Genomic DNA, 14,475 nt, shown 5'->3' with positions numbered 1-14,475 from the left:
ACACCTGTAAAGTTTTATCTAGAATCACTAATTTGTTAGGTTATGTCATGAATGGAACACGATGGGGTAATTAACACGTCATATACTCATCCCATCCCCAAGACCCCAACCACGTACTTTCCTCAAAATTACCTAAATACCCCTATCCTCATTTCCATAAACTCACATTTCACCACTTCATTATCATAACGCGTTTGACCCATCTCCTAATTTCTCCTTAAATCCCCCTCCCTCGCCCCTCACAATTTCATCTTAATTTCACATTTCAATTCCTTAATTATCTTCATATTCCCCCAACTAATCAATTATCTTATTAACTTTTATTTAATTTCAATTTTAATCGAATTGAATGGCTCAGAGAACGGAAAAAGAAGAAACGGAATTCAAATCCGTACACGAGGCGTTGACTTTATGCGTCAACAACTGCGGCGTCGTTGCAAATCCGGCGACGAACAATATGTGTCAGAAATGCTTTAAAGCCACAACAATCGCTAGCTCAACGACGTCGTATCGTAGATCTAGGTCACCGGTACCGGTGGATCTGGTGATTGATCGGACAGTTGAGGTTCTAAATGAAGAATTGAGCCATCGGAATGAATCGGTTGTTGTGAAAAAGGAGGTGAATCGGTGTTCAGGTTGCCGGAGAAAAGTAGGTTTGACCGGATTCCGGTGCCGGTGCGGTGATCTGTTTTGTTCGGAGCATCGGTATTCTGATCGACATGATTGTAGTTATGATTATAAAACTGCGGGACGTGAGATGATTGCTAGAGATAATCCGGTTGTTAAAGCTGCAAAAATTGTTAGAATATGAAAAAAATAAATTTTTAATTTAATTATGTAATATTGCCACGTAGAGTTATTATGATTATGATTTTTTATTATGAGAAAAATATTGTTAAATTTGAAGTTAATGAATAATTTTTATTCTGAATTGGACTCTCAACAGCGATTGAATGTTAGATTGTGTGCAATTGAAATTTATGAATTTGTCCGTCCGGTCGGGTCGGGTGGGGTCCGGTGAGTCGGGTTTTTGGTTAGAGTGGAGTAGACGACGGATTTGACCAATTTTTAGGATGGTACGTGAAGGGTGGTGTTTGACTGGTGTGTTTCTAGTTGGTTGGATGATGACTAATTAAATATATTTGTTTTAGAAATATGATAAGAATTTAGAATTACAATGTGAATATTTTAATCACTTTATCTAATCAAATACCTTATTGCTTAAAAAATGCATAAAGGAAAGACTGGATGGTTTCGTAATCATCATTGTTCTGCTTAAAATCATGAGTAATTAAATTAAGATAGATGGAAAAGACAACATGGGCGGTTCTGATAAAAAGATAGACAACTTGGGCGGTTCTTAAAAAAAAAAGATATACAACATGGCTCTTTATATATTCGATCATTTATAAATGTAAAGTACTAAAGTTATAGATTAATAATAATTAATAAATTAAAAAATTGAAAATAACATTAGATATAGAAGTCGCCAAGTCTGATGGAGCCAACCATATATGATATCATTAGTCAACTGAAATAATTAGGGATTAGGGTTTTGGAGCAAAAGGATCGAGTGGTCTTAACATCGACATTTAGTTATGAATTTATCGGAAGTTTTGCAACTTTAGGAATGGTATCTCGATCATCATTTTCGGCTATGTTGTGGCCTTAAAATCTTCACTTGAATGTTACGTGAGTTGCTATTCTTTTTTCCTTTTTCAAACCGTAAGCAAATAATCAATAATAATTTAATTTCTCTCTCTATAAATACAACACTTCTTAACTTAAATAAAAATTATCAGAACAAATTCTCATTTAAAATTCACTTTCATTCAAAAATATTCAATTTCTGTATTATAATTACCAAAACTGCGGACGATGCCTAACAAACCAAACAATCTCTACAAAATTTCAATCTCAAAACTTATTTTCTTTTGAAGCACTTACACATTTAAGCGTTGTAATCTAACCCAATCTAAACCTAAAAGCGCGATCCAAAAAAAGAAAAGGAAAGCAGCATGATGAATGATATTTCGTAATTAACATTAGTGAAATGTGTGACGAATGTTAACTATCATTCATCAAATATGTGATGTATCCTAACAGACATGAAACACACAAAAGTCAAACATTACTCGTAAAAAAGGGTAAACTGTATTCCTTTATTAATTTGAATCGCTCTCAATCTCGGGATATGTGTTTCACCGGAGAATTTGAATCTCATCCTTCTCCACCGTAAGCCGCCGTGGCACCACCTCCACTCTTCCCATCCCTCTACCTTCCCCTTTAATCCTTCACCAATTTCGTATTTACTCTTCCCCATACTCGCTCCCTATTCCCTATTTTTGTCCCACTTTCAATTGAATAACCCTCAATTGCCCCTAACAAACTGAAATCTCCTGTTTCCTCCTTATTTTAATTTCCGATCACCTTTGACTTTACTATTAGTTCAACGATGTATGTTTCGATTCATGGTTGAGCAGGAGTGCGAGGGAGTACCCCTCAAGTCGAGTAAGGAAGGGCTCTCATCCATTGATTCGAGTGATAATCGAGTTACTTCGTTTTTGTTTTTTTAACTTTCCGGATTATTGGTCTCGAGGTGATTGTTGGAGAGCTTTTGGTCAATTTGGGTTTGTTAAAGATGTGTACTTAGCTAGAAAGAAACTTTCGAGTGGTCAACGATTCGGTTTTGTGAGATTTGAAAAGGTTAGTGATGTCGAAAGCTTTGAAAAAAAGTTAAACTGCATTCATATAAATGGAAGGGTGATTCGTGTTTTCAAAGCGTTGGAGAGGAAAAAGATGGTAGATGGTTATTCCGGGCCTAACGTGGGTAAGAACTCATCGAAATATGAGTGCAATGCTGGTTTTTCAGGTCCATACGTGAACTCTGTTCCATCTAGAAGTGAGAAGCGGGGTGGCAGATCCTCCGTCAACGTCGTCACAGGGTTTGAAAGTAAATCAGCCGCTTCTGGGATCCATCCTTCGATCTGGAATAACAATTCGTGTCACTTTAAGGAGTTCACAGAGAACTCTAATTCCATTGAAGTTAAGGTCGATGGTAAGTTGTTCGAGTTTAATCTACCTGAGTCGGTTAGAAATCACAATTTAGTTTTTAGTTTCAATAAAGATCGGTTTACTTGGTCTTTGATTAAAGTAGATGAATTGCATACGAGTGAGTTCGGTTGTGATAACGATACTTTCAGTGTGAACTCTGGCAGCTTAGATAAACATAATGTTCCCTCATCTCTTGGTGATGGGGAATCTAAAAGTAAGCTTACAGATAGTGAACACAAGGTCAATGGGTGTGATACAAAGATTTACTCTAAAACTTCTTCTGTGGATAGTAAATCCACTGATCTTGATCCAAATAATGTAAAAATTCACCCTCCTCCTCATCCATCAAATTTCCCTTTTGGTTTTAAGGCTCCGTCCGGTGGCAATGATGCTTCGTTAACTAGCAAAGTCGATTGTAGTCAAAATGGGTCTGTTTCGGTCAACAAATTTCAGTCCACTGAAAGTCTTGGGGTGGTTGTGAACCAGGTGTTAGTCGATGGTGAGAGCAAGTTACCGACTTCCGTTTCGACGAGTGAACCTCCCTTAAACAATTTTGTTGACGGTCCGTCCAAGAATTCGGTCAACGGTACGACTATGGAGGATATTGACGAGTCTCGAGGCATTGAAAATCTGTTGCTTCCTCGAACTCTAAGGTATGCTGTGATGTCTCCGATTCTTGTGTCACTTTATCGGGTTTCAAACGTGATAGTGAAATTCCCAATTCAAATGGTAAACGTGACTGTGATGCTTCTGGCACAAATGACGTGTATCAATCGAATGAGGATGTGGGTAACCCAATTTTCAAGGAGACAAATTTGTGTAATGATTTAGATGACAGAGATAGTACTGCGCGTGGTTGCAATGTAGTTTCCAATGATGGGCCACTAGATACTTCTACATCTAGTGAACATGGGGTTGATGTGGGAATTTTGGAAACTGAGCCCATTAATTCGGTTGAAGCTTCTAGTGGGTCAAAATTTATGAATGGTGTCTCGGTGGATGAATGTAGCACAGTGGTTCGTTTTCGATATAGGAAGCGAAAATTTAGGCCTTTGATTAAAAATCATTTTATTAAGTACCTACACGGAAGAAAACAATTGAAGCGCAAAAGATGTCGTGAAAAGCGTACTTGGTGTGAAAGGATCATTATCGATGATCTGTTAAAGAACTCGGACAATGACGATGATGATTGCGATAGCGATTGCGAATGTGATTGCAATTGTGATTGGGAGAGCGATTGCGATACTATTTCATCCTCAGACGAGGAATCGTAAAAGACTATGGTCCATGATCTATGTTTTGTGCGACTGTCTCTACGAGTTTAGCTCCCGTTCGTGTTCATTTTATTGGGTCATTTGAGTTATTTTGTCGTGGTTTTCGTGTTTAGCATTTTTCGGTGTTAGGTTAGATAGTTTTTTTTTCCGAAGGTGTGTTCTTTCGTGGTTTTCTCGTTCTTTCTAGCTTCTTGCTAGTTATTTTTTTTTTTTCTATTTATAAAATTTGCTTGCCTTTCAAAAAAAAAAAAAAAAAAAAAATCAAATATGTGATGTACGATATTACACTGGTGATTAATAATGTTACACCATTTCCCCTCTTCCTCCTTTTTCCTACTTCTCATCACTCCACTTTAAACCTAATTTATCTCACTCCACTTAAACCTAATTCATTGCTTGTACAATTTCTCTTCTTAATATTATATACATCGACCATTATATGTTTTTAAATTAGCTTTTCATAATGAAAAAACCTATGTAATAATTATGTAATAATTTATTTATTTATATATCGTGACAGAATATCATATTTGCGGTCTACCATGTCACAACAAAGACTTAATAGATTGGCGTTTAAATGTATTGAAAACAATATAATGTGAGCATTGGCTATAAGGAGTTGACCAATAACTTCATCCTACAATATATCTAAGGATAGCAATTTTATATAAAAAGTAGTTTAATTATAACGAGTTGACAACTATTCACTAAATAACACTTTGCTACGGTTATGTATTAAAAAATTAACGTTTATATTAGCTCATTTTTAAGTTTTGGATATGGCGTCCAAAATTAGCGAGACAGCTCTGTTAATCACAAGCTAAATTGAAATGAACTCAAATTACTTGATACTCGTTTGCAAGTAACTCATAAGTCATAATCTATTGCTGTTGCAGGAGCATGTATAATAATAAACCATGTTTTCTCTATTATTTTCTGATCAGTAATTTTCTCTAAACATAAAGGGTATTCATAAAATGATTTTAAACATAGCCGAGTTGCAACCATCTGCCACCTTGAAATACACCTAAGTTATTTAGGTGAAATTTAACCATCTGTTATAGATCTTGTATGTTAAAATACACGTAAGTTACGGTCTGGGTAAAAAAAAAAAAAAAAAAAAAAAAAACCAAAGAGGGAAAGCCTAAATTACTCAAGAATAAGTAAAAAAAAAAAATATATGGTTTTCTCGCAACATTGTTTCTATGGGGCTAAAATTACTATATACGTTACCATTGAATGTTAATCTTCTACTTGTCCTTTGAAAAGAGGTATTGATTGATACATTCGACCAAAAAACTGTCATATTACCAAGAGCAAATGAATCCACCTAATATATAGGGACTTAATTTAAACTAAACTGGTGTTTTAGCAAAATAATGAGCTAATTACCGAGATATTGCAGCATGATACATAAAGATTGAATGTTTAAACAAACAGTAAAAACTAGCATTAAGAGTATAATAATTTGGACACCGAATTTTATTGTTTGACTGAAGACAGACGCACCAAGAGGTTTTCAGTAGGATTAAACTCCATCCGGCTGGATAAAGGGATTAGCGATCTCCTCTGTACCGTCAGTAGGTGAAACAAGCATAACTGCAGTACCCCTACAAACCTGCAATGCAAAAAATTGACCATAAGTTTCTATTCAAAATTTGAGTTCTGGAAAACTGAATCATACTTTGAGAGGCTCAGCAACTAATTATTACTATTAAGATTATAATAAATCGTACACACCATACACACCTAATGCAGGTTCAAAAACAGTGTAACTAGGATAATTCAACAACCAAAGGGGGATGCAATGATGTTTCATGTTTTATTGTATCTCTTGTTTTAATTAATGTATGTATATGTATGGTTAGCAGTAATGATGCAATATGAAATGTGATTTAGATAGATGATAAGTTTAAATCCTAGCACTAATTTCAATATAATGAGGGAGGCTTGGGCTTGTGCGATTAAAGGAACGCTTAACATGTAAAACTGGTCTAATACTAACAAGTGAAAACAGAGGAGTGAGATCAATGAAATATTTATTTATATATTTCAATAGAGAGAATATTTAACTGAGAATTAGAAATCATACTATCAAACCAAGACGACGAGTTTGATCGGTAGTCTTCAGTGGATCTTCCGTATCTGCAGCAAATCAAATATAATTCTTGTAATTTTCAATTTCCAATGTATTAAAAAAAAAAAATTTGATACTCATGGTAGTCTAAAGCAGAAGCACATTCAAATTTTTTTTTAAAAAAAAAAGCGACAGACATGCCAAAATTCTCAAACCTATAGGTCATAAAATACAGTATAGCCCATGTAACATCATGATCACAATGGTGGTATACTCTGTAGCTTTGATGGTCATTATAACGATGACAATTCACCAACGACGTTAGGTGACACGCAAAACAGTGTTACTTGTTTTATACTTGCCAAGATATAAAAAAATGAAGTATAGACACGCAAAACAGTGTTACTTGTTTTATACTTGCCAAGATATAAAAAAATGAAGTATGTAAAATCAAGATAGATAAGTTTCCATTGCATTAGTAGACCTTTAAGTGGAAAGAATGACAAAAGATTATATCGTATTTCGATTTCTTCTACAAGACTAGCCATCTCGAATCAGTTTCTATCAAAAAAACCTTACCCTTCTTAACTACTACAACTTAGGTGTTGAAAGCGATCAAGAGAATATAAAAGTGTTAACCACATAAACTGACCATCAATCCATAGGTTATTGATCTAATTGTCAGCTCATCAAGAATCTGGTTAAGCACTAATTAAGTGATGTCAAATTTTGAAGTGTAAATAGCCAAAATTTATACCTAAGGTGCAGCAGATGCTTGTAACCATTAATATAAAATATAATAGAGTGAACGAGAATCCATATTTGAATTTGAGGTGAAGTTATTTCAAGGTTGCATAAGCCGTAAGTCACGGACGAGTCAGTCAGGAGCTTGGAGGGACGAGTCGGGGACAAGACATGCATTGACCAACGTTGACTTTTCGTAATAAATAATTAAAACATATATATATATTAAACATAAAACAAAAATATTTCCAACATAGATATAAAAATTTAGTTTTAAATAATATATGATTTTTGACCAAAATTTGACTTTGACCGACTCAGACCGAGTCGGCTGGGCCAGAATTTGACCAGATGACTTAGCGTTGACCGACTTTTAAGGCGTTTTTTGGGAGAATCGGGACGGGATAGTCCCCAAACCGACCCGAATTTTACAACAGTGGGTAATTTCTACTCCAAAACTGACAAAAGATGTGTTAGTAGTAACTAATATAGTCTAGTAAGAAACATATTACATATCCCATCATTTTAGACAAGTGAATTTAACGTCGTTTTGATATCAAGTTTGATAAATCATGGAGGGGTATACAATCATAATAACAAGACCTCAAAAAGCTCTATGGCAAGCAGTGATGTATGGAGTGCAATAGATGTAATTTGTAGAACAAGAAATAAGATCGTGTTTGAAAACCAATTTAAACAAATCAAATTGACACATTTCCTGAAGTCTAAGTCCTTTGATAAAGGAAAATGTCCTTTTACAGTGAATGCAAGACTGAAGCGCAAAACAAAAGCTAAAACTAAAAACGACAAAGCGCAAAAAACTAACCTAAAAAACCTAAACCACATCAACTCCAAAACAAAAGCTAAAACGTGAAAAAGACTTCAAAAAACAAGAGCTAAGCAACAAACCAAAACCCGTGAAAGAGATCCTGAGTCACTTTTTTCTCAGGTCATGCTCATTGTTCAAGGGGTGGTAGCCATGCACAAAACTTTATATATAGAGCTTTCTAGGTGCAGTAGCAAATGTCTTTAGAGAGCATAATTGTGTAGGCAGAAGTCTATTTAGGTGTTAAAGGTACTTATGTATGGTCAGTGTGTAGGAGTCATATGGTTCCATTTCCCTTTAATTTTTTATGTGTCGTACGGATAAGATTGAAGGGCTATGGGCCTATGGTGTAATTTCATTTTGTTCTACTTTTCAATTTTCTTAATATACTCGTAACCTTTTCAGATAAAAGTAAGTAGTAAGTAACCTATAAAAATAAAAGATCCTGGACAAAAACTAAATAAAATTAATACTGTTGGAATTATGTTTAAACTTGATAACCACTACGTGGGAACTGTAATACCAAAGTGGGCACTAATTGTGACTTAAAATAACTACTTCACGAATACATACTAAAGTGAGAAAAACAATTATCTGAAATTACATATGCACGGACAAGAGTAGGTAATGAAAGGTTAATAATTTGCTAGTAATACATGATTTGTTACCTCTAAGGAACTCTACAGCTTCATCTAAGACAAGGTTCAGCAACTGATCATATCCTTTTAGCGTCCCTGACACTAATTGAGAAATAAATGTCAATTCAAGAAGTAAAAACCCAAAAAGATAGATTCTTTACACAGTAGACTGTGGGTTTAATAAACAAAATAACATTTAATAGGGACAGCTAGACGTCCCATGCATGGTAAACGAGACAGAGAATTCAAAAATGATTAAAGAATGTTCTTAATATGATAAACCTGACAAATCACTATTTAATCAATCTATCACAGCAACTAGGTGAAACTAAAACCCAATGGTTAGACAAATAATAACTCTAAGCTATTTTTGTATATAACTTTGTTCAGCTTAGATTCCACATGTAAATTGTGCTTCATATCTAGGATAAATAAAAGACGTTGAATCAGAAAAATGCGTTCAATGGATAACCAATTACACATGATCACATATCAATTTGAACATGAGAACCATGATAAAAACAGAAATAGATCCCTCATATCAAAGATATCCAAAGGTACTACAGCTATTTCTTTCATCCTTGATCTACATTTCATACATACTAATAATGCTTTTGGCTTTCCATTATCAAGTAAATACCATGTCGATGTGAATTCCCATACAGATACTCATACTATTCAGTATTAGAATTACATCATATACATGTCATACTTCCAAATCAAGTGTCTTAAATACTTTTATATATGTATATATACCGGTTAATTCCCATTTCCCAGGATAAGTAGTAGCAATATCTACATACTAAGTGTAAAAAGCATGATGATCATCATTATACAGAACTAGAATATTCAAGCTACCTCTAAAAACCCATCTAACTTGTAAGCTAAAGTTAACATGACAGTAAGCAGTTACATTTCAAAGTTCAAACTCTACAAACACAGATGGAACACCTTATAATCATTTTAAGTCGTTTCATTGTATCTCAATCACATTCATTAGTAAGTGATATGCAAGGAAAGAAAAAAGTAAGGTGCAAATATTTTTAGTTGGCTAACCTTGCCTTCCCCCGGTGAGCTTCACTTGGACACCCTTATCAACAAATTTGGCTAAATCCAAAACTGTTTCTTTCCTGCCTGACTGAAACATTTACACATAAAAATGACTTATAAATTAAAAACACCTTTTAACATTAGATATAGTAACATAGTTACATAAAGGCTCCAATTGTTCATTAATAAAAAGTGCAGTTACTAGCTAAGTTTTGCCATCACCATTGAAATTGATTGCACAGTATGTAACAAAAGTCCTAACCTTTCGTCAATACTATAAATTTCTATAACCCTTTGATCTTACTACCATAAAGTACTACATCCAATCTTGCGTAATTGAAATGCTTTCATGAGGTGGGTTCTAAGATTTATCTTGTATTTTTGAATATCAGTAAGCAAGGATGAATGATGATAATGAATAAGAGTGATACCATTGTAAATTATCCTTGTTAAATGTGGCACAAGAAGATAATCCTGCAAAAAAATTGGGACTAAACTGAATAAAAATAAAAATAAAAAGGTACTCATAAGTCATACCTTCTGTTTCTAAGACATTTATAGCTTCTTCTTTTTAGACTATCATTACATGATTACATGAATACCACAAAATTAGACAACATATATAAACATCAAATCATATGAGTTGATATTACCACACTTACAAAGTAAAACGGCAATTTTTAGCCATATAAGATATGTTACTCTCAAGAAATAATTTATAATAACTAGGTCGAACCTTAAACCCTAAATTGAAAGTTCCATTTGAATTAATAAAAATTTACAATTTCAACCAATGAATAATGGTTATTCATATTTCATATACTAGAATCAAACCTCTTATTACAGTGAACTAGTATCTATCTATATATAATGCCGTCCGTATGTAACAATATGAACAAGTGTTTGGGCGGCGTTTGTGTTTGTATTTACGTTTATGTGTGCGCTTGCAGGTGATGAAAGTGAAAGTTGATTTAGGGCATAGTTAGTACTTACAATTGATCGGAGACGGAGTAGCGGCGGAGGTAGGATGTCCGGCGATTGGAGTATGCTTAATAATCTGAATGAATAGAGTGGACTCTGGAGAGGGAAACTGGTTCGATCTTGCAATAAAGTTTTAACCTTTTTAGCACACGTGAGTTTTAACTTGTTTTTTTTTCCCCCCAAAAATACCTATACATATATACATATACATATACATACATAATACATATTATATTATATATATTACTGTAGTATAATACGGAGTAATATAAAAAAATCTGATCAGGTTGAATTACAATTTTGACAAATCATGCGATCTATTTAAAACCTAAACTTGTGTCCTACTAAACACTACGATAACCAATACAAGTACAAGCAATAGACCACAAACAAACAAGTCATACAATAAACAATAAACAACCAACACAAGTCTAAACTAAACACAATCAACCAAACGTCATCAAATCACAAACATCTGGAATCGATCTAAGCCCTACAACGTAAGACACACCCCAAAACTCTCAGTCAACCGACCACACCTCAACACGTCCATGTAACAACAGGAAACGCTCTCCAGGAAACCCAATAATACCCTTCATGAGACCGCAACCAATAATCCGAACAGAACCCCTATAGACTAACCTAATATGCAACCTTCGTGAAAACGGAATACCAAGAAGCACCAGCCATACTAATCCATACCCACAGACTGTCGAGAAACTACCGAGTAACATCCCCTGCTAACCTAGACATATCAACTAAATAGAGAACAACGTCGATTCGCCCGAAAAGAACCAACGACGAGAAAGGTGGAACAAACGAAGTCTGAGACCGGGAACCCGAGAAAAGAGAGGATCGAGACAAAATGCTACAAACCGACCAGAACAACCACAACCTGAGGTGCGTAGGGTTGTGCATGGTATGGGACCGGACCAAACTAACCCGATTCGGTTTCGTCCCGAGTCCCATTTAATAGCAAAAAATCAGACTGAGGACTGGACTATATATGAGACGCCCTTTTAACCCATTACCAGAGACGATATAAACTTTATTATTTTCCGGAAATCTCAATTGGAAAGGTTGATCCAAGTGGGATCCCAAATTCTGACCAAATCTTTTTAAACTTCCAAGTTGGATCAAAATGATCCAAATGGGATCAAAAGTTCTGATCCAAATGGGATCTCAAATTCTGACCATGGGATCAAAAGTTCTGATCCAATTTTTAACTATTTTGACACTTGACCCGTTTAGACTAAGGCTTGTCAAACACGACCCATTTACGTGCCAATTCAATATTGACCTTTCAAACCTGCAACTTGGCTTAAAACCAAGCGTTTCCATTTATTAAACACTTACACCAAAACTTAGTGCATCATTTAACACTACAACATTTCTTAATTTAGTTAACTAAGACACAAAACATGTCTAAACATTGGAACAATGACTTTGGCGTCTAAACAAGCGGTACTAGAAATATGATCAAAGTATAAGACTTGCAATCCACTTACTTAAGCCAATGCTCTTCTAGTCCCTCTTTGGTTCTTTACGATGCTTTTGAGAACCTACCTGCCATAGTAACATACAAAGTAATCAATTGCTTAGTGAGAGTATAACAAGTAATAGACAACAAATTACATCACAATATCGTATGTCATATACATAGAGCACCATACTAGAGAGTCATAACATGATCATCTGTGACAAGAAAGCTCTTCTTAAACTGAAAAAAAAAAAATCTTTAAGATGACAATTGGACCATGAATGTTGTACATATTAAAGTGTTGACCAATGATAGAAACACAAGCGAGGAGGATGAAAGTGACATAAATGAAGATGTATAGGTTAACGTACGATAAAATTATGTTATATATGATACATAATGGAGATTTTAAGGACAACTTACAAGTCAAGGGCATCATCAATATACTGAGATAATGGCGACTCAAGTAGTTTAGACATGTAAGGAAACAACCACTTAGATCACAAGTTAGGAGGGTTAAGGCCCTTGTGGTTGACGACATAAGTAGAATGGACAAACATATATGTAGATTATCAGAGGATGAAATGAAACTTGACAAGGGAGAGCTTTTACTAACCAAGTATATGACTTTTGATATGGATATGTGAATGTCTAAAATTATATTAGATGAGTAAAATGTTTTAAGTGAATAATGTTATAATTCAGTAGGCTTATAACTACCTTTAGTGACGTGTTATAATTCAGTAGGCTTATAACTACTTTTAGTGACGTGTTATAATTCAGTAGGCTTATAACTACTTTTAGTGATGTGGTTTTTCAGTGTGGACTATTGATAATTATTAGAAGATATAAAGAGAGAGAGAGAGAGAGAGAGAGAGAGAGAGAGAGAGAGAGTATATATGAAATATATATATCATTCAAGCAAGTTACATGATTACATTTGATGGGGTATTTATAATACATGATTTACTGTGCATTATTTGACTTATAATTAGGAGTAGATGTCATCCATATTTACTTTATCACAACACTCCCCCTTGGATGACAATTTTATTAGCTCGGATATTGACTATAAATTACTGCCTCGTTAAAAACCTTGCTAAAGAAAATCCATTGGGAAAAAACTTTAGCTAAGGAAAAAAGAGTGCAGCATAGAGTTGACTCCCCCTCAAGTAGGCATCATTGATCTTTTACATCTTTTGAACATGCCTCATGCCAATATTGTGAACATGCGTTCTAAAAATAGCAGTTGGAAGTGCTTTGGTGAAAAGATCGACAGAGTTTTTGCTGGATTGAACATATCTCATTTCAATCTGGTTGTCTTTGATGAGATTTTGAGTATATGAGAAGAATCTAGGAGGTATGCGTTTTGTTCGGTCACTTTTGATATACCCTTCTTTCATCTGTGCTATGCAAGCTGCATTATCTTCATAGATAGTTGTTGGACTTTTATCGCGTTCTAGTCCACAAGAATCAGTAATGAGTTGTGTTATTGATTTCAACCAAAAACATTCCCGAGTAGCTTCATGTAATGCAATCACTTCGGCATTATTTGATGATGTTGCAACAAGTGTTTATTTTTGAGAACGCCATGATATTGCAGTACCTCCATTTAGGAATACATATCCATTTTGAGATTTAGCTTTATGTGGATCAGATAAATAACCTGCATCTGCATAACCAACCAAATCTTGTTTTGATTCATTAGAATAAAATAATCCTAAATCAGTAGTTCCTCGAAGGTATCTAAATATGTGTTTGATCCCATTTCAGTGTCTTTTGGTAGGAGCTGAGCTGAACCTTGCCAACAAATTAACTGCAAAAGAAATGTCATATCTTGTACAATTTGTAAGATACATAAGAGCTCCAGTTGCACTAAGATATGGTACTTCTTGTCCCAGGATATCTTCATGATCTTCACAGGGACGAAATGGATCAGTGTCAACATTAAGTGATCTAACAACCATAGGAGTACTTAATGGTTTTGCCTTGTCCATATTGAAACGTTTTAAAATCTTTTTCGTATAAGTTGTTTGATGTACAAGTAAACCATTAGGCATATGCTCAATCTGCAAACCAAGGCAATACTTGGTTTTTCCGAGATCATTCATTTCAAATTCTTTCTTTAGAAGTTGAATGGCTTCATGGATCTCTTTATTTGTACCTATGATGTTAAGATCATCGACATAAACGGCTATGATCACATATCCGGATGTTGTTTTCTTAATGAATACACATGGGCAAATAAGATTATTGGTATACCCTTTGCATATCAAGTAATCACTTAATCGTTTATACCACATGCGACCCGATTGTTTCAACCCATATAAACACCTTTGTAACTTGATTGA

At 34.5% G+C, this 14,475-nt stretch overlaps 2 protein-coding genes across 2 annotated transcripts; one reads left to right on the top strand and one right to left on the bottom strand.

Annotated features, from left to right (window-relative positions):
• The first annotated feature begins 202 nt into the window (after window positions 1-202).
• LOC139897320 (zinc finger A20 and AN1 domain-containing stress-associated protein 5-like) lies at window positions 203-931 on the top strand. Its single transcript, XM_071880017.1, has one exon. It carries the CDS (start codon window positions 350-352, stop codon window positions 809-811), a length of 462 nt encoding a protein of 153 aa, XP_071736118.1. The 5' UTR covers window positions 203-349; the 3' UTR covers window positions 812-931.
• A 4,817-nt stretch (window positions 932-5,748) lies between these two features.
• On the bottom strand, window positions 5,749-10,786 carry LOC139897319 (sm-like protein LSM7). The gene is made up of 6 exons (XM_071880016.1): window positions 10,657-10,786; window positions 10,095-10,137; window positions 9,670-9,751; window positions 8,644-8,715; window positions 6,421-6,473; window positions 5,749-5,946 (listed from the first exon to the last, which is right to left on the bottom strand). The coding sequence occupies exons 2-6, from the start codon at window positions 10,095-10,097 to the stop codon at window positions 5,857-5,859; spliced, it is 300 nt and encodes a 99-aa protein (XP_071736117.1). The 5' UTR covers window positions 10,098-10,137; window positions 10,657-10,786; the 3' UTR covers window positions 5,749-5,856.
• Between the last annotated feature and the right edge of the window lie 3,689 nt (window positions 10,787-14,475).

Source organism: Rutidosis leptorrhynchoides, chromosome 3, assembly GCF_046630445.1.
Source record: "Rutidosis leptorrhynchoides isolate AG116_Rl617_1_P2 chromosome 3, CSIRO_AGI_Rlap_v1, whole genome shotgun sequence".
Taxonomy (NCBI): Eukaryota; Viridiplantae; Streptophyta; class Magnoliopsida; order Asterales; family Asteraceae; genus Rutidosis; species Rutidosis leptorrhynchoides.
This window is presented reverse-complemented; position numbering and strand designations above follow the sequence as displayed.